At 39.5% G+C, this 27838-nt stretch overlaps 1 protein-coding gene across 1 annotated transcript in view; it reads left to right on the forward strand.

Moving 5' to 3' along the window:
- The first annotated feature begins 23285 nt into the window (after positions 1 to 23285).
- CCBE1 (collagen and calcium binding EGF domains 1) overlaps positions 23286 to 27838 on the forward strand; it is a 68572-nt gene continuing 64019 nt past the window's right edge. Inside the window, exon 1 of the mRNA XM_029961524.1 lies at positions 23286 to 23317. Within this exon, the coding sequence (XP_029817384.1) occupies positions 23286 to 23317 (32 nt within the window). The remainder of the gene's footprint in view (positions 23318 to 27838) is intronic.

Genomic DNA, 27838 nt, shown 5'->3' on the forward strand with positions numbered 1-27838 from the left:
TATCACTTGCCTGTGACAATTCAGTTTGTACATCCTGGCAGCAGTCCTTTTCATTACGGTCCTTCCTTCATTTTCATTTTAAACAGTGCTACTGTACATTGTTGCTCTGGTCCAGAAGGAAAAGCAGCATCTGGAACTGTCATCCCCTTTCTTTGTCCTGATTGTGTAGCTGAGTTCGGGTAAGGGAATGGTAGGAATGGTAGTGGTTATGTTGCTTCCAGGTTCAGGAGGATCAACACCTAATCCAGTACAATTTATTTACTGGAGTTGCTCCTTTTTAAAAAACAGCTTAGGAGAGCTAAATGTTATATTCAGTTAGAATTCAGAGAGTGTACTGAAAATTATTCAGAAAGGCAATATACAGACTTAACAGAAACATTTGCTAGTGGGAAGCTGTTTCCCCATCACCATTTTTAAGAAGATTCAAGTTTGAAACAGATGGGAAAATGTGAATATATTTATCCCCTCACTGTGCAGATCTCTTTATCTACTAGACATTTAAATATTGTTGCAAGTTGTCTTGAAAGAATTATTTTTGCTCTTTTTCAGAAGATTTTTATAAAAATAAAGTGTTGAATTAAGCAAACCATGCATGAATCAGGCAAATGAAAATTTGAACCTGGATATGCATAGCCTGGAAGAACACTTTAGCCTTTGCCGTTGTGGGCAAAGGGAAGGTTTGGGATTTTTCTTTTATTTAGAAGAAATTACTAGTCAGCTTAAATTAGTTGACAAAACCAAGTTGACTCTTACATGGTGAGAAAAATTATCCATCTTTCTTTGACATCACCACAAGCACTTCCTCCTTCCTGCATTTTTTGCTGAAAATTAAGTGTGCAAGGAACTTGTCATACACTAATTCTGTGCGTGTAGTAATGGAGAACTGCTCCTGGTCCTTCCTTCTGCGGGACCAGCAGGAAGTAGGAGGTTAAGAATTGGGGTACTTGGCAGAACAATCCTAGCTAATGATTGTAAAATCTCTGTAAAGATAAGGTAAATCTTTACATATCACATCTGCAAATAAGCTCCATGTTGTGGGACTTAAATCTTGGCTTAGAACCTAATCAGTAATTTTTTTTTTGGTAGTATTTTGCAAACAAAAGGTCTTTTAAATAGGACCTACATTTCAATGTAGATTAGCTTCTTCATCTGATAATTAGCAGCTACATGTATTTTGCAGAGGCCTTCCCTGCATTTCAGGTTTTGAATTCTGCTGTAAAGATTTATTCTGCACTTCATAACAAAAAAGACAATTCAAATGTACTGCGGAAGAGAATGCATGTATACTTATACCCTACTTAGTTCTGATGCTAACTAGAGATTGCATGCCTCAAAAAGCATTTTGTTTTACCCTCTTGAATGCTGATACTGCTAGTGAAACCTACTATTTTTATAGACTGTATCATTTTGCACATTCTTAAAAGATAAAAGGAGTTGCAAGTAAGTTGAATTGTAGCTGTTTCACAAAGAGCAGCACTTTCACTAATATGCCCTTGGGGACCATATGCAATTCCTGGTTCCCGGATACTCAACAAGCATGTTGCAGAGCTTTCCAACATGAGAAAAAGTTGCTGTATACAATTTTTGAGCTTTCAGCTGGGGTGAGCAAGGATAACATTTGGTTGTCTTATCTTGCGACTTTTAATAAATTTTTCTTTTATAGTTGCCATTGCATTTCCTCTCTGAAGTTCTGCTGATCCTTCCAGTCTTAGTAGCACTGAAAGAGCCCCAGCTGATACACTACAATACAACAGTTAAACAGGAAACCTACCTGATTAGAGCTAAGTACTGCTTTACCTCCAGTTATCTGAAAATTTAAGAGAGAATACGATTTCAAATTTTGTTTTGGTTTTAGAAAACTAAACGTTATACCACAGCTGTAATTCCACATCTGCCAGGAGTTTCTTTACGTTTCAACAAATGAGCGGCTCTTCTTTTGTACGTAGATTTGTGGTGAAATGCCATGTGAGCTGCTGTCTCTGTGCGTCACTCAGGGCAGCCCCATCATCTGAAACAGGCCCTTGTAGACTGTGAGCACTACTGGAAAGGGCTGCAGGCACTTGGCGATCAGATTGAAAACGAAGATTGTCAGAACTTAAGAAATTATTCATCCTGTGAAGGCGCTTGTCAATATGTTTATAGTATTAGGCCTTTTTAGCTCTGTATCAAACCATCACCATGAAAGCCATGTGTTCAGCAGCTCTGTGATGTGGCACATCTGTGGAAGGAGTGCTCTCCAAGTCTCACTTGGACTTGCTGTCCAAGTCTCACTAATTATACTAAGTCATTCGCTAGCGTGGTGTTTATGGAGAAATGCAGTAAATGTAAGTGTTCCCCAAGTTAAAAAGTTTCTCTTGTCTTTTACATATTTTTTTTTTAAATATTCCAGGAAATTGTCATCACAGGTAAAATTTTTTATCTATCAATAAAGAAAATTTTACTTCAGTGCACGACTTTTTTTAAAAAAGTGTGTGCTACAATGATGCCAAGACAGTTTTTCCTAGCTTTCCTAGTTGTTTTTGTTTTGGTTTGGTTTGGGTTTTTTTTTATCACTATTGCTTTGGAATTAGCACTTTCAGTTTCATACTTCTGACTACAGTCAGTCCTTAGGTTTGTTTGTTTTCTTTTGCTCTGATTGCCAAAGGAACAGATTGCTCACAGCTACTGAAACACATTGTGAATAACTACTGGTTAAGAGTAACACCAATGCCACACAGGTATCTGTAGGTTTCTGCACCACATTTGGGGGGCCATAACTTTCTGGATCTCTTCTCTGTCTCAGGTGCTAAGGCACTCCAAAATGAAACGATGTAATTAATGGTCTTTAAGAACGTTGCATAATTCCTGTGAGTGGTGCTTTCAGGTAGGATGTGCTAATTAAAGGATGAGGTCAGGCAAGTGGTCGTTCACGTAGTCCAGAAGTTTTTGATGTTCACATCAAAGCAGTTTGGAGAATTTTAAAACTGGCAAGCCAAGAGCTTTATGATAAGTGCCCTCCCTGGTGGTTTGATTGATAATGAAATCCAGGTGCATTGCATTATAGTTTTCATCTACAAAATATAGGGTTAAATATGAACTGACTTTCCTGGTCATGTCGTCTAGCTCAGAGATTCCAGACTAACAAAATAGTAGCCCCAGGGCCTCACATGGCTGGTACAAAATATGTAATAAAAATAGGCCGCCAAAGGGAACATGACTTTTGTAATTATCCAAAGTATTGTATGTGCTCCCTAAGGTCAGGCTGTTTTGTCCTTAAAAAAGTGATTGGGGTCTCTCTTGGTAACAGGAGGATGTTATTAATACTTTTATTACTGCTCCCATTGTGATAGAGACACATTGAGCAGGGTTGTTCTGTAGTGATGGCAGTCAAAATAGGCAAGACAGAAAAGGCAGGAATGGAAGGATAAAAATATGGAGCAACAAAGAAGAGAGAACAAAAAAACCCAGGGGTATGGAGTAGGCAGAAAAAAGAATTAATACAGCCATAAAAAGAGAAAAAATCCATCTTCTTGGTGGTTTGTGTGACAGATACGTGTGTGACAGAAAGGAGGTAATCACTCCCCAGAAAAGTATAATGAAAATGCTTCCAGGCTTCTATTTAAGCAGAACCCAGGAAAACAAAACATCAGCCAAAATCAGACAAAAACCCATACACACACACCCCAGGGAGGATTCCTGTTCTCCCAACTTGGAGATTTGGAGCTAAGCTACAGACGCTGATGCATCTTCCCTTGACAGCCTCTCCCTTCCTTCCTTCCTCAGTCTGGAAAATCTCTCCCCCTCTCTGTCCCTCTCTGTAAACTTTGGGTTTGTGCAAGGGCAGGAGGGACAACTTACAGGCAGATATTTAAATTGCCCATTCAGTCTTTGCTCAGTTTGGATTGCCTGCACTCCTTGTCATAGACTTATTGCGAAGTAGCTGAGCATGAAATATTTAAACAACTCTTGGAAAAGTAGATCAAGCTTGCTAAACATCACAGGTTAGATGAGATTGCCCATATCCTGCTGTGAAAGCCATTGCCCTGTACAAAGACCACGTAGGCAACAGGTTTTCTGAGAACTCTGCTGTGCTGATCTGTTTTTCTGTCACTGCATGTTTGGGAGAGAACTTGCTGTGTGCGCAGTACAGGATCACACAAAGCAGGTATGTGCGAGATGCCTGGTGTGGCCTGTACCACCGATGTACAGATGTGCAGTAACACTGCACCTGGGATGTATCTCATTTCAGATTGCACTTGCTCTTGTGCAGCGCTGGTCATTTGGGGCACCTGTGATTTTGGGTGTCATCGAGACTGTGCTGAATTCTCACATTCTTGAGTATAATCTCCTGGTTTTGCCTCACTGTAGTGCCCCAAGTCCTGAGATGACTTGTCCCTCAGTCACTGCTGAGTGTTTGATACTTGTGTCCCTGCAGCTGGAGCTGTCGGGATGGCACAGGGCTTTGTAGTGAGTCAGTGACAGAGAGAAGATCTGCTCTGGAGACCTTTGCTTGTGTTGCTCTTGTCTCCTACAGAACCATATGGGCCACTCCAGGATTCCTCTTTTTAATTGTGCCTACCATCAAAACAAGCAAAGCTGACTTTGATTAACTGTAAAAAACCCCTCAAACCTTGCCCCAAAATCTGCTCAGAATTTTATTCTCTGTGTTGCCTATTTTCTGTTTGCTTGGTTTCAGTTTTCAAACTAATAGTGGCTTCTTTTGTAAACTAACAGTAGCAAATGTCACTCTGCTGCTCTACTTTGTCATTTCTTCTGTGTGGTTCCAATTGTAAGCAGAAACAATGGAAAGCAGAATCCATGCAATGTTGACTTGATTTCTTCTTGGCCTAGTGAAAGAAAGCAATTTGTTTGCATCTCCTCAAGGGTAACTCTGTTTAACAGTTGAAGAGAAAAACAATTTCAGTTTTAGACAATAATCTCAGAGCTTAGTTGTGTTTGGAAAATCCTTCTCGCTTAAAGAGTGTTTTCCACGATGTTGTGTTGATTTCATTGTTGATCCTGGTTCAAAAAATGAAGTACAAGACAGTCAAGCATTTAGCATATATACAGCTATTAAAAATATGTTCTTCTGAGTTTTTTGTTAAATTTAAGTTCTAACTACATTCATTTTAATTGTTGATCTGTATTGGAATTTGAACAAGGTGAAATAATACACAGTGATTGTATTCATTGTATTAATTTTAGTAGTCACTCAGCAGTGAACACACATCAAACAGAATTTTTCTGCATCCTTTTCAAATGGGTTGGGAGATAAAGTGGTGCATACAGAGTATGTATGTGGGAAAGAGAGGCAAAATCAAAGCTATAATCTGAGTTTTAAAGGGATTGTTCTTGAAAAATGAATAAGCTTATTATAGGTCAAAGGCAAGTTATGCTGCAGTGAGAGTTTTGAGAAATATAGGACAGTATTCATCTGGGCAAGCAAGTGTATTACAGACAATAGTCTTTCTATGGAGAAATTACTCGTGCATAGCTTCCAGTGTAAAACAGCAGTGTTCATGTTGGCTTCATCGTGTCATTATCATCCCTCGAGGGAGAAGGTCAACCACCTAATTCTCCATGACAAGACATGTAAGTACAAGAATTCAGATGGTGCAGTCTGCAAAATGGATGAAGAAATACATTAAATATTATAATAATATTTCATGAGAAAGTGTATATGCTGAAAATATAGAAATTTGTGAAAATACCCCAAAAAAGCGTATCAGAATTCTATTTATAAGAGAGAGCAAATAACTTCTTTGGATGCATTTTTTTTTCACTGTAAATAGCTTCCTGCCAGGAGCTCCAACGTCCCAGTGCTATGTTAAGAACCCTATCATCACATTCTTAACGTATGTTTTAAATCTGACATCTTGCCTATTCAACAAGATGTTATTATCATACTCAATTTTCATTATAGAGTTTATTGTCATAGCTGCACCAAAACAGTGATGTTGTTTCCTAAACATTGCCCTCTGGAATTCTGAGAAAACCCCTTAGTTTAGGGATTATTGCCTTTGAGAGTTGAAATGAGTTCTAATTTAAACAAAAATAGCCGAAGGGAAAATTATTTAATCTTTAAAATAGTATCTGTGGGAAGAGAAAAAAACAGGTGAAAATGAGATTGAGAGTCTTTGGTAGATCTAAGTGGTTGAGAAGGGGAGAGTGAGAAAGAGACTTGAGGGACCAGGGGTCAGTAGAGCTACTGTTTGGTAAATGCTTAATCCTATTGGGAATATGTGCTTTTAACTGCAGACTCCTAGGGCAGGAGCAGGGAGCAGTGGCAGGCAGAAATGCTGGCAGATTGGGCTGATTTCTGGCCTCTGCTTGGAAATCTGCTGCATGATGAACCCAGCTGTGGTCGGGCTTGTTCTGCACGATGGCCCACACAGTCTATGGGTAAGTGTTGCCTCAGACTGTGACTCTCGTGGTGCCTTGTTTGTTGGCTCCTTGATATGTTACTTAATGTGCTGCTTGTATGGAAAACAGTATGTTTGCTTAGGCAGATGTATAAAAGTTGTTTTGATATATATTTGGATTTTAAAAGCTTATTAGGCTTTTTTTATTTGTTTCTTTTGTTTGTTTGTTTGTTTTCTTCTGAAGAAAGTGTATGTCTATTCCACTGTGCTTCCTACTCCCTTGGGACCTGCAGAGATGAGAAGCCTATAGCCTGTAGCTGTTTTCTTTTATTTATTTATTTTTTTCTTTTTCGGGTTTTCATGGAAAAATTCTCATTTCAGGCTTTTCTACTTTTAGAATGAAGAAGCAGAAAATGGAATGTGCTTAGAAATGGAGAACGTGGGATGCATTTTTATTCTACCTTATCTTGCTTGCCTTCTAGTTTGCCTGATAACTGAACAGAAGGTACTAAATGTTACTTCTGAGGGTGTTTCCCTGCTCAGTGTCACACTTCAGTTCACCACATTTATATCCTCCAAACAAAATGCAGAAAATTAGGGATGACAGAGGGAAACACAGGGACAACCTGACACTTTCCAGTTTTCAGACATTTCTTTTAAGAGTGGGCTTCAGGAGTCCAGGCTCAGATTCCTCTCTCTGTGGTTAATGAGGAAAATGGGAAAGAGTTACCCTTCAGAGCAAGCTAACACATGCTATTTCCTCTTAGTTTTAAAACTTCTTAAAGAGAAACGGAAATTTTGCTGTGATATGACTTCACTAAAGAGCTTTACCCACAAAAGTTTTATAAAGACAGACTTGCATTCCTGGAATCTTCTCTGGGCTCGAAGTAGATTCAAAGGGCGGTCAAACTTTCTCCTTGTATTTCATATTAAATTAGGTCTTTTTCCTCCATAAATTTCTCTGTGTGGCACAGGAAACTGCTGGCATGAATGTGTCTGCAGGACTGGTCCCTTTTGATTTCTGTTAGAAGCTCACCTCTGTTAAAGGAGGGCTCTCTTGGTCCCTGCATGGGCACCGAAGAGGCTGTATGAAAAGATTTGCAGAGGTTTGCATTTCCGTAGCTCTGCTGACTTCCCTGGACCTACACCAAAGTGCGTCAGTTTGGGACTTCTCCATAATTATTCTTAGCATTCCATGAAAAAAAAAGAATGTAAAAAGATATTAAAGCAGATTGAAGGCATCCTACCGATGAAGCAAGTTCTCTGCCTGGTTTTCCAAGCTGAGATTCTTGGCCAGAGTCTTGTTTGTGCTGTTTGTTGTCCTCACAGTGACCCACACTTGAACTGCAGTTTTACTGACTGTGCTTGGAAGGGTCCTGGATGGTGCCCCTCCAGATTTACATCAGTGGGAGCACTGCAATCCAGGGAGGAGATGAGGTTTAACCTTAGGATGGACTTGCCAGCAGTCCAGTTTTAGTTCTAGATCCAGGGGTGAATTTCTGTGCTCCTCGAGGAGCTGTATCGTGCCAAATTCTGCTTTCAGTTACCTTCTAAGATTTTCTGTAGTATGTCACTATTAGCCACTTCTCCAGCTATAAAATGGAAGGAAAAACCTAATTTATGCCTCTCAGGGAAAAACAAAGAACTTGGTAGCTTACACTGAAGATGTAGCGTTCCTATTATAGGAAAGAAGATTGCTGTAAATCAAGTGTTCCAACAACTTGCTGGACTTTGTTTACTTTGGTGATTTGCTGTCATTCCAGTTCAACAAAATACTACTGTTTGAGATAAGAAGGAAAAAAATGCTCATTTTTAAAAGTAAATTTTTTCATATCCACCAAGAGACAAATTAGATTTTTGTGATGTTTTCTTATGTTTCTAAAGTATCCAGAGTATTTCCACAGTGGGAGTAAGCTTATGGTACATCACTGGAACATCTCCAGTGAAAATAACTGTGGCAGAGTGAAAAGAGTAGTAGAAAACAAGTAGTCAGGAGCAAGACCGGCTAATGTGCACATATATTTATTTACACAACTTTGTTTGCAATATAGACTGCTGGATATTTTTAAGCATCAGGAAAAGTAGGCTTCAAACATTTTCATTGACCTTACAGCCATTACAGTTATAAGTAGTTCCAATGAAAAGAAAACTCTTCCAAGAAATTTTCTTTAAGGACTTGACAAAGATTGAATGCAGGACAAAATGTATCTTCAGGATGGAAATAGAGGGGAAACGTTCCTGTGTTCAGATTCTTCTTAATTGTGTATTAGGTCTTAAAACTCTGGCTGTATTCCATATTGTCCCATTTGTTGCCTTGCTCTGTAGGGCTTCTCTTTTAGAAGAAAGAACCAAACAAATCTAGCAACCCTTTTATTAAATGCCATCTTGACCTTGCTTCTTGGAAATATAATGGCCCAGAGGATGAAAAATTAGAGCAAGTGTTTATTACTGAAATCCAGGCTCAGTTGTGAGAAGATTAACTGTTTCAAAAGATTCAATATCCTGTCTGCTGCAATGGGATGCATCTGGAAGAGAGCTGCAAAGCCGCGGAGAACTGGAAGAGGCTGTGTAATGTCTTGATCTGCAGGCATGTGGTTGGTACTTATGGGAAATGCTTGAGCACACAAGTTTCAGAAGTGGTCCTGACTAAATACAACCATCCCTGATTGCCCTGTCAGCTAAACAGGGTTGCTATGGGGAAGACCTAGACCATTGTATCCTTATATCGTCCCAAATGCCCTGTGATAATGGCAGAGAGAAGTCAAACATGGGCTTGGAAGTCAAGTGTAAAATTGGTGTTCTGCAACTGGATATCAATATCTGACTGAAAAGCTACTTTACCACTTATTTTTTTTTTGTAGGAAAACTGCAGTCCCTAAGCGCATTTTATACAAGGAATGTTTCTTTAAAGAAGCAGGTTCTTGATAAATACAGAAGTAGATGCTAGGTTCTATTAGAAATAGTTTTTGTTTTTAAAATGGCTAAATTGCAGTCTTTAAATGATTTCAAGCTTTTCCTTATTCCTTGAGAGAAAATTGTTTGTCTTTGAAGATAATTTTTCATCTTTTATCCTATAGAAAGAAAACATTCTGCATTTGAAAGACTTCCCTGAAAGCTTTCTTGATACTTTTATGGAATGTAACTTAGCTTATTGGACAGAATATATTTTGGTTTTTGCAGCCCTTCTTACTAAAATATGAGTTTTGCAAGTAAATGCAAGATGTTTCTTATTATTTGGTAGCAGATGTGGAGCATGACAGCTTATTTGCCTGCTTTACTCTGACTAAATGCAAATCTTTGAAAGACTTTGAGAGACACAAACACCCGTTGCTTTTTGTTTGAATTTTTCCATGCTGATTTTTTTGATACAACTTTTTTTTTAATTTTAAATTTCCTTCTTAAAAGTAAATTTTCCACAATGTACTTTTCTGTTAACTGCTCTGAGGTGGTTGATGGACTGCAGTTGGATGGTCAGTCACTCCCTTCGTAAAGTCAATGTTTAGACAGAAGATTAGCCATGGAGCCCATAGTTTTTCCTTTTACAGCATATAGCTGAAAATCATAACAAAAGGAAATTATTTATAAACTTACCATCTCAGCTGTTGAAGTTAGAAAGGTTCTGGCAATCTCTTCAGCTGTCTGTAATGGCAGAACATGGATTCTCTTGGAAGAAAATCAGGTTGAGATATGACAGTATATACACCTAAAAATGCTACACAAATTGCTGTCTGATCCAAGACAGCAAGAATACGTTGTGCTTCTTTTTTAGTCCCTGTGAACAAAAAAATTAGCTAGAATCAAAACCTCTTTTGCACCACCATTGTAAATTGAATGTAGCTCCGTTGGCTTTGATTGAGCTTCCCTAGATTTATGCTGCTTATAATTATTGTGAAAATAAGGTTTAGCTCCTGGAACTCGGCTTTTGTGAAATGTCTCCCAGTTCCCATCAGGATGAAATAATTTGATTGTATTTTACAAGGAATCATCTGACTCAGCAGTTGTTGTGTATGAGCAATTTTGGTTTTTTTAGCACTCTTCTGCCTCACCATGGATTTTTAAATTTACTTTTGATTGTGGGTTATCCAGGATTAAAAAACAAAACAAAACAAAACCAAACCCGAAACAGCAACAAAAAAAGCCCCAACAAAAGCCCAACAAAACCTAGCTTTCTTGCATAATTTGTTTGGCTAGTCAGCAGTTCTGGACTGCTTATAAATAAATAAATGATGTGCAATTTTTTAAAAAAGTTGGAAATCTTCAATGGACTGATGTATCTTACCTAAAGACAATAAGACACTGTATTTTTAGCCCTGTCCCATCAAAATCAGCATAAGTTTATCCTGAGCCCTTTGATGCCCAAAGAGACACTCATCCTGCATCTCTGCATTTCCAACTCTCCACGGCCCAAAATAAAAATGATCACGGATGAATTCTCTGTTCAAAATCTGTGCTAGAATTCAGAAAGCAATAGAGGCAGCCTTTCCTCTAGGGCAGCCAGAACTGTGAGGAAGTGCTCTGCAGTGCCCCTTGTTATGTCATCCGAGAAGAGCCAAAGGGTGTGCATCTCAGGGGAGAAAACTGCATTTTATGTCTGCTTTAAAGATATCACTCTGGTCAGACTTTCTCCAGTTTTCCTAGAGGAATATATGCAATTACTGGAATGTTTGTGCTTTTCTAACACTCTTGCTTGGTGGATCATTGCCTCCGCTACTTACATGTCTGGGAATGAGAGAAAATAAATAATGGTCTAAACTTGGCAAGAAATGATCCCAACAGGGATTACCTAAAACCTTTGCTGTTCCATGTACCCTTTAAAGAGGCAGCTCGTTGTAGGTAAAACAAATTTATCTGGCCTAGCGGGAGTATTGTGGCAATTGTCTTTATCAGGAGATGGTGCTGCAAATGAGAGGCTCATCAGCTGGCCAAGGCACAGGAGGGAAGGTCTGGTTACTAGACAACCAGGAACCGGAAAAGTGTGGTGCCACAGTGCACGTGGTGAAGTATTTTCAGTAGTGGTGAGAAATTTTTCATACTACTGTGCAAACCCTTGGTAAGACGTCAGCTGGAATAGCCTGAGCAATCCTGGCTGTTAACTTGCAAGGATGAGGAGACATACCCCGTACAAGGATTTCAGAAACAGGGACAGCCCATGTGATGGGAAGAAGGAAGTGGTTTAGAGATGGAAAGAAGAAACATCACTCTTGGAAAAGTACAAGCCAGTCCTAGTTAAAAAGTTATATAGCTATTTGACTAATGATCAGTACCAAGCTTTAAGATATGGGTCTTAATGGGTTAGATGTAGTGCCATATTCTTGTGAAAATCAGCTTCTGGATTTGCAGCTAGTTTACACTGTGAATTCTGGACATGGTGATGGCACCTTGTAGGCATCTATATGCAAGCACCTGACCTGGACTGTTCTTCCCTGCACTGCACAGCTCACATGCTTTCACTAGCCTGCAAAACTGTGTACAGAGTGGTTTTCTTCCTTATATATGTCATGTAACTGACTGTCTAGTGGCCAAGCTGAGCCAGCGTATTCCCAGCTCACATGGGAAGTGCCAGTGCCACCCTCACATCTAAGACACCATCAGCCCCCAGGCTGTGGTCATGTTTCCTGCAGCCTGGAGTTTCTGTCAGTACCAGAAGGGTGTTGGGGACAACACCAGCTCTACCCCTCACACTTGCACTGGTGCCCATGGTTCTACCACTGGTGACTTCAGCAGGATGGAAATCCTCAGACTCATACATCGTGGCCTGGTGCCTTAAAATCGGGTGCTCCTTCCTTTTTGGCCTTTTTTTGGCAGGGCTTTTAGCTTTGTTATTGAAAGTGGTGAATGTGGGAAATCTTATCTCTTGTCTGAATGACTTCCATGGCTGTGTTCAACATCCTGTGATGGTGTTGTCTCTTCATGAACATCTCCCTTGTCATTGTTAGCATGGAACAAATATCCCTGGAAATAAACAAAACAAGGAAATATAGAAAATATTTGCTATAAAACAGAATTGTGTTTTAACTGAAGGTTTTCCCAGGGAGCTTATCAATACACATTTAAAGCAGAGCATGCTTTGTCTAGCCCTGAATGTTGACTTTTCCTTTTGAATCTTAGCAGGATAACATGGGGTATTTTAAATGTCAGAGTCTCTTTCATGAAGCTAAATCATGACAAGTCTCCTGTACAAAATTATTTAAAACCTAAAATGAAGTTAGAGCCTTAATGTCATGAAAGTAGCTGAATTACTGAAAAATTAGATTTTTAAGTAGTTAACAGTGTGGTATTGCACTAATTTTTGAGGGTGGGGAGAAATGTTTGATTATGCTTTTCTCAGTACTTGATCCACAGACCTAAACATCAGTCACACAGTGTCTCCAGAGACAGTTTTGGGTAATAGCCACAATGTCATTCAAAGAACAGAACTTTTGCTCTTTATGAAGTTGTTACAAGTGGCAGTTTTGGGATTAAATATCTCAAGACACATGTAAAAAGAGATCTTTTTTGTATGCCTGCCCAAATCCAGTCTGGAGGCTGCAGGTACACGGGTTGGGATAGTTTGGCTTTGCTTTACTTCACTTCATTGGGAGAGTGAAGAGGTGGGTTGTCTTGTTTAGGTGATTTTCAGAGCTGCTTGTTACCAGATAGTAAGAGAGCAAAGACTTAATCTGAAGGTTGACTCTCCAGTGACCCTTGAAGTTGGAATAACTGAGAAAGCAGCAGTTGCACCAATAAAAGCTGAAAATTAGCTGCGGGCTAAGAAAAGGGAGATTGTTGCTGTAAGAAGAACTGAACCAATGCCAGCAGAAAGCTGATACAGGAGCGACATGAGCGATACTATCTCCCCAACAGTCGTGACTATGTTTCAGAGGCTGCAAGGTCAGACCCCGGGTTTGCTTAAGGCCACATGGAGACAAAATATATCCTTTCTATACTACTGTAAACTGGGATCTGAAACAGGATCATTAACATTATTAGAATGAGCTCTCTGCCTTGTGGAACTTCTCCGTGTACTTCTCAGCCAAGAAGGACAAAAGAGTCTTTGAAAAAATAGTTTCTACCCATCTGAAATTACTCAATCGCCAGAAAGAGTGAGGCTAAGGCTCTATTTTCTGCTATTTGTAGAAATTGTTCCATCTAGATGATTTTTACCATGAGTAGCATCTTACTATGGAATGAGGAATTACAGGATGAAGTCAATGCAAACATGTCTCAGCTTTCCACTTAACTTCCAACCCAACATTTAGAGCTGTTTTCTGCTGACCTTCTGTATGTAACAGTCATTACCACAAATACCAGAGATTTGGGGGCAGATTCTACCCTTTTTATTACCTTTTAGGTCCTTGGGACATGAATGAAGGACATCTCAATCATGAGTTACAGTGACAAACCATCACCAAAGGCATTATGATAATTTAACACAAAGAAGCCCAAGCTTGCCAAATATTTGCAAGTTACTGACACATTTAGTTCTAGGTACACACATGATCAATTTTTTAGAAAAAGCCACCACATGAGCTGATAACTAATTGCAAGGAGGGCTCAGGGTACTGGAAAGTACTGAAAGAGTAATGCAGTCTCACAGGTACTTGGTTTTGGCACATTCTACATGGTGATAGTCCTGTAACTTCATACATCAAGCAAACAGAATGGAAAAAGTACAAGTAAATAAACAATACTGATGACTTTTTCCAGATCCTGATGAAATCGTAAAGTGAAGTGTAATACTCTGTGTCAATTTAACAACCTGACAAGTTTGAGACCAGGAGGTAAAATTAACTAAATGAAACATTTTACAGAAAAGTAAGGTAGCCAATTTCAACACGTTGTTTTTTGTCTGTTTGTTTTCATGTTTCTTTCTCAAAAAAAATGAGGATGCTCACATGATGAAGTTACTTGCTGTAGGCCAATGTGTTCCAAAATGCAACGTGGAATAAACCAAATCCTACACCTGACTTTTGATACCAGCAGGCAGCAGCTGACACTTCAGTGCCACTGAGGAGCCAAGTCACCTTTTCAGATGGATCAGGTGGCTGGAAACACTTCCCACAATTGTATCCTATCTCCTTCTCCAATTTTACTGGTGGGTTTTCTTTGGTGGGGGGAGGAGGAGGGGAGGGGACATGTTTTTTTATGTGTGTATTTGGTGCGGGTTTTTTTGTTTTGTTGGTTTTTTGTTTGTTTTGAATTTTTTTTGGGGGGGTTCTGTTTGTTGTGTTTGTTGGGGGTTTTTTTCAGGTTTTTTTCCCCATCACAGAGAGGAATATGATTTTTTTTGTTGCTGTTTTTGGTTTTGGTTTGGTTTGATTTTTTGTTTTTTGTTGTTGTGGTTTTTTTTTTCCCCCAGTGGCACCTACCAAAGCAAGCTAGACATAAGCCAAATATTTTTGTTGTAATTACTTGTTACAGGCTGAGAGCAGTTACTGTGTCTAGTTCAGGATTTGAAAATATAGTTCCAGTTCTAAAGCCAGTAACTGTATCTCATGCTGTTGTTTTGGCAGGGATCTCCAGAGGGGGTACAGTTTAGCAAAAATGGGTGGAGACCTCAAGAAACATTAACTTTCTTGGAAAATAAATATTATGGGAGAGATTTGAAGAACACAAATTATCTCTAATCTCTGGAGAGGTAGCAGAAGTAAAGCTTTCTCAGGCAATATATGATCTCTTGTATCTATCAACTGAAACTAAAATCCAAAGGTAAAATCAGAGCTGGGAAGCACTTTGTAGGCTCTGACAATCTCTGATATCCATAATTTATATCTGGGTTACAGGGAAATGTGAAACAGTATTTTAAGCTGTGGCAGCTGTAAGCCTGCTATAATTTTTAAGAACAGGCAAAGTGAGGAAAGAGCCATAATTTTGGTATGGTTTAGGTTCTCTGTTCCACTTGTCTTGAATGCAATCTCAATGAATGCTGCAGAGTGAAATCAGCACAGGAAACTCTGTGCTTTAAATAGAAACTAGGTACATTTTCTAATAACCCCAAACCACACAGTATTTGGGGGTGGGGGGAAGAGGGGGAAGAAATGACTGTTGCTGACTTGTATAAAAATTGCTTTTTCCTCCAATAGAGATTAGTTTTTACCATCTCACAGTCTAGTCCATGGAGAAGATTTTTAGACACTCATATGGCATTTATTCATTTGTTGGGTTGGTTTGTTGTTTGGGATTTTTTTCCCCAGTCTAGGCAGGTATTTCAATTTCTGTTACATAGCACTGATGAAATAAATGAAGCACTACAGGGGCCCTGAGGTTACAACTGGTGTTCCGTATTCCAGGGAAGCTGTGGAAGCTGTAAATCCTCTAAGAAGGGCACTTGTGAGCCAGTAACTTGTAGTCTGAGGAAAATTGTCCTGAGCCTCCCTAAATACAACCTCTGATCTAGTTGTGCAGAGCCCACATCTTCCTGCATCCTTCTGCACACTTCCCGAGGGAAGGAGCTGTGGGCTGTCCATGAGGGTGCACAGTGGGGATGAGATGCATCTCACTGAGGACACTATTTCTCAAGAAACAAGTCCAGAACATATATATGCCTAATAAAGGGAGCCAGCTCCTTCTAATATCAGCATCTGCCACCAGCTGGCATTAAAACTGAGTGGGTAGGAGGTTACGTGAAGCGCCCACGAAGCCTTAACAGTGATCTGTTTTCAGGAGCAACATGATACTGGCTGTGGAATAGAAACCTAAATTGCTTGCATTTTCACTGACATTTTGCCAGTGGTGTTTCAGAGCTCAGACCACACAAGCAAAATGGTGTTCCAGGATATATCGCCTCCTTAAAGACTGGCTGTGAGACTATGACCTAATGTTTATAATTGTAAGAGTTATTGAGAGTCAATTGAAAATGCAAAGTTCCCAAGTGACTGCATTTATCACTTGTGTGATTAGCATGCTTGTGGAGTATAAACAGCTGAACAAATCCAAATGGTTGATGAAGTTCATCAAGGAAAAGAACATTTTAAAAATGTCAGATACAGTTGAAAACGTAGGTGAAGGTATGATTTTAACCCCTGTTCAGAGAGAATGATCAAAGGGTGTTTTAATGGGCTTTTCAACATTGCTGGTCCCCATAAATGTCTGGGCAAATAGAGTTTACTTGGAAAACGATAGGAATATTGATAGAATCACTGTACTTGGCGGGATTTTGCACATGCAGATATGAAAGCTTGCATTATGAATTACTCCTGAGAAGGTTTGGTTTTAGCAAAATGCTTCTGAGACAAGCTTTACTTTTAGCATAAATATATCAAAATACGCTAAAGTATGTAGCATAATCTTTATAATGTCTATAATAAACTTTATGTAATATATATAATCTTAAATATTTATGGGTTTGTATATATATTATTTATATATATATAACTAAAATCTCTTTATCATTCCTTAAGGCATTATTTCATAGCATTGTATTTGTGTAAGTGTAGCAAAGGTTTTTTTAGGTGAGATTACAGTTTGAAGTCTGCAGCATTTTAAAAATTGATTTTTAATTCAGATTTCAGTGAATGTAGTTGAAATTGTTTTGTCTTAGATGACAGAAGGTCAAATATTTATTTCTAGTCTGTGAAATCTGGAAGACCTGTTTTGCTGTAGATGAAGCACAATGATTTCTGCATTCTAGTTGTATCTTATTTTTACATCTTCTTTGGCTCTAGAAAGAACACAAAATTATTTTTATTTTTGTTGAGCTTCCTTTAAAAAAGATTTATTATTTTTAGGCCTTGGCTAAGATTGAAGTTAAGGATTTTTCCCAGCTTACTCCATTTCAGTATGCCTGCATCCTGAAGAGGGAATCTGGGAAAAGAGGGGAGAAACTAAAAGTACAATTACTGAAAGTTCAAATGTATTGTTACTGAAAGTACAAAAACTGAAAATTGCACACAAGTTTCATTGACTTCATCACAAGTTTCACTTTGTGCTGTTTTATCTCTTCTTGTTTATATGTTATTTTAAAAAAAAAAATCTCTTTTCTTAATAATAAGATAAATAGGGACTTTCTTTTTTCAAAACATTCATCCGAAAAAGAATACTTTGCAAGTTGAATTATTGGTGGTAACTACCGCCAAAAATATTATCCATGTAGCTAGGACAATATTTCACAAGTAATGCCTTTTATATCTTTGTTCACTTATGAACGTAAATTCTGCTGATCCAGAAACTGCAGAGATGTCTACAAGGCCTTTACTGGAAACCCAGTCTGGAAGGTGCTTGTCGAGGGGACAGTTTCAAAACAGATTTATGTAGCGTTCTGTTTGCGTGCAGATGGAGTTTGCTGAGAGGTTGGGAACACTGTTTTTATTGGTTTTGTTCTGCTTTTTCTTTGGCTGACTTTGCCCGTCTTTTTTCAGTCAGCCCCAGGAGTGTGCTGTGGTTGGGACCTTGCACTTAATTCACATCAGCAGTTTCAGTAAACGCTTACTAAATAACAGATCATGCATTTAAAAAAAAAATGTTTAGGGATGCATTTTTTAACAGCTTTTACACCTGTGTATTATTGACATTTTTTAAAACCACTGTCTGTCACATGACCATAATCCAAGAACAGTCATGCATTGATTTTGGAGAAATAAACACTGGCAGACCAAGGGGATCTTTTCCGTCTGCTACTTTCTACAAGGCATCAGATCTGCCCATTGTCATCTCTTATGTTTTGGATGACTTTGGGTGGTGGGGAGTCAAACGTCTCATGCGTGCACGGCATGTCTAACTTCCCTGGTTGTGGTGGCTTGAGTTTGTGTGGGCTGCCTTAAAGACATCCTCTTCTCCTACCAGCCAGGTGTCTCAACTGCTGTCTACAAAAGTGGTGGTTTTCTCAGAAAAATCCATGACTAACATTTTCTCTGTTTAGTTTATGATTTATTTCTCAAAATGGCCCTAACGTGCATTTCTTGTAAATGGCCCGTAGCCTCGTGAGAGTGGCTTGGCTCATCTGCTGTGGCTTTTGAAATCCTAATGACCATTTAATCGAGTAAATGTGAGATAAGCTGTGAGCTACAGCTAGTTTCATGGCTCTGATTGCATTTAACAGTGTCATGGTCTTCAAACAATACGTATCCTAAAGCGTAAAACCATCCCGGGTGCTGATGGCATTAAGCTGTTTTCCATACCCGCAGTCTGGCTGTGCATCTGTGACTCAGTGTGAATTACCCCACACTTGGGGAAGTCACAAATACCCATGTACACTGTCTTTCCTTACACAGCTTAATGAGATTTCCACATCCCCTGGGAAACCAGCTTGGCCCGCAGATGGGTGATAACCATATTAGTTTTTTTCTACGGCCATCATGTCCCACTACTCCTGAGATCCTCTCCATAGGAAAGGCATGGTTATGTGTAACAGATTGTAAAAAAAGAAGTTAAAACAAATACCAATATTTCAACTTCATAGTGTTAAAACATATTTTAAACAATAGAGAGAAGGAATATATTACATTTTTGTTTGTTTGTTTCCGTATGAACCTCCAGATAATGTTGAGAGGCTGGTTTGTAGTTTCCATGCTCCTGGCAGATACCCAGCAGGAGATAATTACCTTTCAAGAGTGCCTGGCTTCTTTTTAAGTGACTTAAAATAACTGGCCAGCAGAGAATAAATTGTTCCAAAGTTTCATGCTTGGGAAGAGATTTCCCAAACTACAAAGTTTTATCAAGAACAAACAAGATATTAAATGAACGTGCAGGCAACCACTTAAAATCTGACTAAAGGAAAATTCTGCTCCAAACAACACAAAACTACAGGAATGTGTTTTGTCAAAGTCACAATTCATTGAATTAAAATTTCTCGGATCTGACTGCTCTCCCCTTCTCCTAGGACACAAACATAGAACATATTTTTCCATTTTCAAACCCTCCATGTCTGGATTTGATGCAACCATCGGAGAGAGAGGAGCTTGGTCCTGTAGCTGCGTCAGGGAACGTAAAAGTTCTATTAAAAGTTCATGTTAATTTACATGTGCATTGTGAAAAACCCTGGGATATCAAATTTGATAGAATACAGCATCAAACAGGTCACAGAAATTACAAGTGACTTTTATCCTCATATTTACAGGGAGATGTGAATAGGTCCTTCTGCAGTCACCGGTCTGAAGTCTGTATTTTATCAATCTTAAGAGTTCTTTCTAGTTGATTGTTTATAAAGCTGATATAATATCTAGTATTAAACCATGTATATTATGTAATCTCTTTTCAGTAATGTTGCAAAAACGTTAGTTAACTAAATTAAGGTAATTAAACTCACTAAGGGTGAAAAAACTTGTTTGATCGATAAGAAAGCATAGGCTCCTTACCTCTAAAATCATGATCTGATGTTATGTAATTTCCAAGTATTTTCAAATGAAGAAATGTTTAGAGTAATTTCCTATGTCCATAGGGTGTCATGTCCCGAAACAGTGGGGAAAATCTGTCTGTTTGCACCATGCACAGCCACAGGACTTTCCCAGCCAGCCAAACCCTGTCCTGGTCTGTAATTAAAGAGAGACTGAGAGCTAGTACAGGTCTAATGTACTGAGTGGGTTTCAAGTGCTAATAACATTTTCTCCAGATTAAAAATACGCCTTGCTATATGTGAGATGTTCTATGGGATTGTGCATTTTTTTAAGGTGGGGGCCTAGTATTTTTACGGTCTACATGGTACTTTGAATATGAGTGTGTAAAGGGGGTGTGATTTGATTATTTATTTCTGGCTTAATCACAGCGGGTGTTTTGTAACACCTGTTTTTGGTTTCATAGTGATAAATGAGTGTGTGACAGACATGTGTGATAGGAAATACAGTCATGTTCCAGACAAGACAGGACATCCTCTCCTTGGGCATAACCAGGAGTCTGGTCTTTTCCTTGTTATGCTGAATTAATACGAAGTTAAGTTCTTGAGTGGGGGATTTTTTTATGTGCAATTAGTTTGTGATTTTAAATATAGCCACAGGAAATGAAGCAGTTGCTAATGAATTTAGAGTAAGTGAGTTTGAAAACTGGAAAGCAAAGAGGGGTCCATGTGCTGAAAATGTTAGAAAATACTCTGTAAAAAACCTGTTTTGTGCAGTCTTTGATCACACTGGGTGCTGCAACATCAACTTTCAGCTGCTGTATTGTTTCTCAAAGGGCTTTCTATTACCACATAATTAATTGAGACTACAAATAGATCCATAATCCTCTTCCTGACAGAAGTGCAGTTTTAAAATGTGAATCATGTTAGCCTTTCCATTTTTGGACAAGATTATGTTCATTACACAGTCTATTAATACTTTTCCTACAGGAGGCAAATCCTTACAAACCAGTGATCTCTTGGGTGCTATTTCTCTGGTAAATTCAGATTACATATTTAAAGACATTTTTAGCCTCTAATGCTGATGATGCTTGGTAAAATGATGCTGCAGAGAGGAATACAGCCCATTCAGTGCCTCCCCTAAGCCTGCAGAGATGCCTACAAGCCATTTTCTTACATACTTCTCTTGCTTGTGGCCTGTCTTTCGTCTATGAGTTAATTGATCCAGTATTTTTTGAGATAATTATCATAAGCTTTGGCAATTCAGTTAGGAAAGTGGTTGAGCACATAAATAAAAAATAAATTCATATGTTTTCAGCACTCTTGCAATTAGGCAGCAGTACTAATGGTTGGCTTATCAGGAACAACAGTGGAATTTTTTCCCTCTATAATTGAGGATGAGGTTGTGCCTTGATTACTGACCTCCTGGGAGTTCAAAGCTCTAAGAGAGAGACCTCAGCTATCACCCGTGCTGTGATCATTTGGTGTTTCTCAGTGATGGCAAGTGCACCTCCAAATTTAACTAGTTCCTCAAGGCTTTTTGTGATGCTGAGAGAAAGGCTTGTTATGAAGTTCAAACCAGAACTTCGACTTGCTTGGTGGAACAGCACAGAGTCTTTGACCTCAGCAATGTTTTAGTCTCTTTTGCCTGTCATAGGGCTGCATATTTAGTGGTGTCAGAGTGGAGTTTGCAGTCTGCCTTCAGAAGAGAGATGCGGGTGCAGCATCATCACTGCCATTTTATAGTAAATGAAAAAAAAAGTCATCAGAAGAACAGTAAATCAACAATAGCTATAAAGTAGAAACTTCACTTTGGTTATATTTTAGTAGTGGTATTTACACCATAGACTTTTGTCAGCCTTTAGTGGCACTAGGGATAGCCATCAGAGTGTAATTAAACTCCATTTAGAGTATTTAATTTGTGCTTTGGTGCTGAGGGAGGTATTCCAAAGCTTAGAGCTATAAAGGGGATTTAATCACAAAAGATTAAATAAATCCCAGCTACATTTGACAAGCATTTCGCTCTTCAGTAAGTCATATGATCCACAATAATTCTCCAAAAGCCTAATTAGCTCTTTTCCTTATTTAAAACATATTTCTTCTACAAGACTCTTCTGGCATTGGTCGATCTGTGTTGCCTTTTTAATGCATGTTTTGCTAATCAGGCTTTTCATCCATCCAGTTAATCATCCCTCCCCTGCCGTGAAGCCTGGCTGCTGTACTCCCTCCCCACTCACCAAGATGCTTTAGATGTCTCGTAACCCAGCCTCAGAAAGCTTGTGTGGCCAAGTGCCCCGGGGCAGATGATAGCAGGAGTCAAAGGCCAGTGTGATAGAGAACAGCGTGATTTAAACCTGTCTGAAGAAACCTCTGAAGAGATTTTTGCTGGAGGCTTTCATTCCACCTATGACCTCCTTTACCAGGACAGACACACTCTTTATCTTCATGGAAACTTTTATTTTCTTCACTTTAAACAGTACCTTTTCTCTTCAGCGTTCATGTCCTTACTTCAAGTGGGGTTTCTTGCAGGAAACACTTGAGGTGTATTGCCCCAAGGTTAATAAAGTTTCGGTGTCATACTGTGCGTGTGTCACTCTGCCAATGTACATACTTGGCTCGGAAAAAAAACCAAATCTTTTACCTAATCGAAAATTCCTCTGAGTGCATGAACTTTTCCGAATACTTGAAATTATTAATGAAGATACCTTCTGAATAGCAAACGTGCATGTTCCCGTAAGCAGATATGTAATCTGTTCGCATCTGTTGTGCCAGGGAACAACATTTGTCAAGGTTCATTTGGCTACAGTTATCCCTTGTTTTTCCCCCCTTTAAAACTTAGTTGCAGAATTTCCGAACTGCTTTCTGTTGAACAATAACAAAGAAATGAGGGAGCTCTCATGCATACTAATCACTTGCATGTTTTTCCTCAAATCTTTAATGGGTGGCTGTGCAAACGCTGTTTCCTCTGCATCAAGACCTGGTTTGGAGCTGGAGGCCAGATCTCTGGAGAATGGTGTAACACTGCCATATTTTCTATGGCTAAATTACCTAAAAGTAGGCTTAAACCTGCCCATCTGCATCTGTTTATCACCTGACTTTAAGCTAAGTGACCGGACTCCCTGGAACTGACCTCAGGTGTGTAAACCCTGACACAGGTATCAGAGCAATGCTTTGCAAATACACCTCAATTCCACAGATCAATCATGCTGCACTGATTTTTAACACTATTTTGTTTACTTTTTTATTCTGTTTTGCAGACAGCAAAAAATGTAGATGTCAAGAAAATCAACCTAAACTCTTCTGCTAGGAGGGGGAGACCTAAACAGGGAAGGAATTGACTTCCTGGGCTAATATTGGAGTGACTTTTTTTCTATTTTGTTTCATAAGATTACTTATTGAGCCAAACAAAAGCCCAGGCGAGGTGTGCAGTCCCACCCAGGCTTGCACAGTGGTGCAGCCTTCCCCTCTGGGCTGATGTGTGGGCTCAGAAGGGAATTAATGAGCCATGCTTTAAGAGAGGCAGTATGCTTTTGGTTGAGATTCCACGGTGTCTGCACCAGAGATTGAGAGACATCTGTGGCCAGTAACCCATTTGGGGTGTGTTACATTGCCAGAGCTGGTGCTGACTCAGGCAAGGGGTCTCTGGCCTGACTGCAGCTGTGTACAAATCTCTGAGGGTAAACAGCAATCCCCGTGAGATGGCGGATCACCATGATGAGGACCAAAGAAGGTAGAGCTTTTTAGCAAAGCCTGGGGCAGAATCACCTTCTGGAAGCAGTGCCTTGGCAATTCAGAGCTGCCATGTGCATGGCCTGTGATCTGCTTTGGTCGTTTTTCAGAGTGTAAACTCCTGATCTTTCTATCCCAGTCTCTTCCAAGTGACATAAACTCTGCCAGAAAGAGTCTCATTCAGTATGCACCAAATCATCTAGCACTCGAAAGATTCCTTAAAATCTGTGCTCTCAGGCTTTTGCATAGAGAGATTTCCCAAGAGGTCATAGCAGATGTCAGATGTTCTGCTTCTAGCATCTTCCCGCTTTCACCCTTCAAAACAGAGGGTTACACTGAGATATTTCTTAAATTGCAATCCATAGGAGAGGGAAATTATTTTGCTATATTTCTGCAGCTGGAATGTTTTTCTGTGAAATCACATTTTTCTATGAAATCACTTATAAATTTTAAAAAACATAATAATTTAGAAATAAGAAAGTCTGAGTTCTTAACCTAAAGTAGTCAATGGCACATGGACTTTTGTTCCCTTAGTCAGGCTCTCCTTGTTATCCTGTGGGTATCCTGTGGAGCCGGGTCTGAAAACAACAAATTCTATGACCAGAACTGAAGATGAGATGTATCACTGAGAAATAAGTAAGGCTGGCTAATTTATCTGAGAATAACTTTTATAGGCTTTTCCAACATCAGCTTTAAGCATCTAAATGAAAATTTAGAACACAATTTGATTTTTCAAAGGGGTTAAAAAAAAAAAAAAGAGAAAGAAAAAAGTTGCCCAAGGAAACATTCTGTGTTTATAAAAAGCCACATTACTGCAGAGCACACCTCTTGTGCCAGGTCCACTTCCCTTGGCACAGATGAGAGGCAATGCCATTGCTATGGATACTCATCAGTCCTGCGGATTGGGACACTGTATTGCTCCTACTGGTCCCTGTCACTCTGGCTCTGTGGACCATCTCCTTTCTTCCCCTGCACACTGAGCTGTCTGTAGTCCCCAGAAATGAGAATTCTCTAATCCAGCCTGAATTAATCCACTCCGAGTCAAGTGTGTCCCCCTCACCCCTGCCAAGATGCCGCTATTATATGCGTGACGGGATCATCCAGTTCTGTCAATCTTACAAAGAAGGATGGAGAGGAATAGAGATATCGTGTGAGGAAGGGGGACAGCATGGACCCTTAGAGACAGGAGAATTGGTAGCAGAAAATACAAATTCCCAGCTCTGTAGAGGCATCCTCTTGAGAGACACCTTGCTCCCTGACACAGTGTACCTTTGCTGCTGCAGATTAGTCCCAAACTGTGGGTGAAACTGTTAGGAGACTTGAGGCCTTTCCAAAACTTCAGGGTGGCTTTGTAAATGCACCAAAGTCTTTGTTTGACCTTTTCCTGTAGCCTCTTGAGTGCAACATTGCTTAATCAAAAAATAATAATGTCATTATTTTGTGAATAGTTATGATAACAATAATAATTGCTATGTGATTTCTTTTTCGCAGTTTTTATACCAGCAGTCATTTACCAAAAATAGCTGAGGTGTTTACATAATTGAGAGCTTTTAAAAAGACACTGTCTGAATTATCCTGGTGCATTCAAATATTGAATAAATCCTGTGCCAGAAAAAGCTATGGGATGTTTCAAGTTGTTTATGGGGGTAAAAGGCTTTAGTGAAGCCAAGATTTTCAAAGCCAAATTAAGTCTGTTTACTTGTTTTTTTGGGTCAGGAGTCTGGCTCTTCTGGAATGGACTGGGGAATATTTTGAAACCAAAACCAGTGGAGCCAGGACACAAGGATTTCTCAGTTCCCCAGCCAAACTCTTTACCTGAGCAGGTGAAGGGCTGGCCAGGTGCTGAACACTCCAAAGCTCAATTTTCCTGCCTGATTGGGCATAGATGATGGGTTTATTGGTGGCTGTGTGTGTTGACTTTCCATCGACCATCAGGGCAGTTTGGGCTTCTTTAGGCAGACAGGGATGCAGCTCCCTAGGGAGCAACACTGGCCCTGAGCACAGTATGCCAGGGTTGCACAACGGTCTGGAGCAGAGCCTACTGCAACTCTATGTGTTCTGCCATATTAGAACACCTACAAATCAAAAACCAGCTCCAGTGGTAGCTCTCAGGCTCCACATTGTGTGTGCCACCTCCTTGAGATGCCATCTGCTTATTTCTGGGAAAGGGATGTAGCAGGAAAACCCTGCAGTGCTTGGCTATTTTTAATACTCTTTCTCTAAGCTTTTGCTTAAGACAAGGCTGGGATAGATAGACTTTTGTTCTGACCTACCTATGGCAGTTTTCCGGGGTTATCATCACTGGTTATTTATGCTGCTCTTGTGTCTATTAATTTCCAAAGTAGTGTTGTTTTACAGTGTTTCATCTTTCTGGGCATTTGGAGAACACATGCATGTACTTAAAGAAGTGACGGGCTGATTTAGTTTCTCAATAACTTGAAAATGAAATATGTCTCTTAAAAAAACCATGAAAGATTTAAAGAGCCAAAATGCTACATTTAAAAATGGCAAAACACTCCGAAATTTGTTTTAACAGTTTGGATGCACTAATACATTCCTTTTATCCCTCCTAAACTTCTTGGCTTACTAGAAAGATTCCTATCCAGATTGTCTTTAACAAATTCATCCTACAGATGGGTTGCACAACTAAAACCAATTTTATTGTTCATTCTTAGGCCTTCAGTGGTATTTTCAAATTCTGGATTGATTGTTGTTTTCTAATCTTAATTTTAGTGTCATTTTAAGTGCACAGAGGGGTTTTAAAAATAATTTGAGCTGGGATGATGCCAAAAGCTTCATCTGAATTCCTGGAGGATGAGGGAAGCTTTGAATCAAACAACTGGCAGGTTTGCTGGGTAGGGAAAGGCCAGCACAGTACTCTGAACCTGTGCAGTTATCAACAGGAACTCTTGGCTGCTGTGGCAGAATTGTGCAACCTCTCAGTTTCATTGGGAATCTTGTGTCCAGGTTTTGCTTAACACCTGAACTGCTGATTCCTGACTGTCCTGAGAAAAAGCTCTGCTTGGCAGGGAAGGGATGGATTTCTTGTTGTTGTTGTTGTTGTTGACTACTTTTAAGCTGTTGTCTGTAGGGGGACTCAAGAAGGTAAACACAAAAGCCAAAAGCATCAAGTGAACAGCTGTGGTTGAAGATCACTTCCCTCTCTATAGCTCTTACTGGACCTCCTTGATGTCACTTACAGAGTGGCCTTACTTGTTGCTAGAAGAAATGTTGATGGCATCATCCAGTGTCCCATTGGAAACGCTGTGTTTGTTGTTCTGCTTGTACAGACTGGTGCTTTCAAGCAGAGTTTCCTCTGCAGTTCCATGGTGCAGAGTGCTTTGCTGGTGCTTGTCCCTGCGCTGCTCTGGCTGCATGGCAGATTCAGGCTGACACCGAGAGTGTTCACAAATATTCCTATACTTCTAACCTCACCTGCAAGTGCTGTGTTTTTTGCTGGTGAGCAACCAGAGTGTTGCAGGGAGCACACCAAAAATTCACTGGTTACAACGGAGTCCTGAAGCTTTGTGAATTTTTTCCTAAATGATGCGTGTCCGATTCCACCCTTCATATCCCAGTCCTGGTGTGAACAGTGTGAGACAACTAAGTTAATTCCAATTATTAACATAAAGGTGGATGTTACCTTGTAGGAGCTACGTGTGTTCTCTCTGTGTGTGTATGTTTAGCACGTTGTATGCTAATGCCAGAAGGTTTTTTGGAAGCTGAATGAACTTGCTGCTCTTCGTGTCACTAAACTTAATACAAAGAAGTATTCTCCTTTAAGCCCAAATAGCAAAGTGTGTATTTGATTAATTTGTTTTTATGATCAGAAGCAAATTTAACTTCAAATTTCTGATCATTGTGCAAAAGTTGGATCTGAAATACTTGCCATGCTTAAGAAATCATTTTAATGTTTAGAAAAAAAGAAGAAAAATAGCTTGTGTCCGACGAAGCTAAGTCTTTATTTATAAGGACTTTAAAGGGGGGAGGGGGGGAAGAAGAAACAATGTAGTTTATGTGACCTGAGCCTTTGGCACTCACCCAAACCCGTTTGCATGCTGAGTCTGTCCATTATACCCTTTGTCATATCTTTCATATAATCCCACTGTATCTGGTCTTAATCTTAAAAAAATAGGCCTTTGTTTTGTATTTGACTCTGGAGGATAAAGAATAGGAGACTGTCTGCAGTGTTGTCAAACCTGGGTGGGCATTTTAATGTGCCTTATACATTTTTCTATTGTGTAAGGGCATTTTGCTCCGTGTGCGCGAGTCCGCTGGGTGTCCATTGTTTATATCCTCTGCTGGTGTTATCTCCAAATTCCTCCTCTTCTCCAAGGGAGTAGATTTCTTCACAACTTCTTTTCCAGGCTCAGAAAAGCTGTCTTTGTGGGGCCACTGGCAAGGCACACAATTCTGCTTGTGGGCTGCTGGAGGGGTGAGCGCTCCTGCAGGGAGAAAGCCTATATTAAGATTTTTTTTTAAAAAAGGTAATAGAAAAATTGCCATACCCCAGGAGGGAGAG

The sequence above is a fragment of the Manacus vitellinus genome, unplaced genomic scaffold (genome assembly GCF_001715985.3).
Source record: "Manacus vitellinus isolate BGI_N305 unplaced genomic scaffold, ASM171598v3 scaffold_36_pilon, whole genome shotgun sequence".
NCBI classification, from domain to species: domain Eukaryota; kingdom Metazoa; phylum Chordata; class Aves; order Passeriformes; family Pipridae; genus Manacus; species Manacus vitellinus.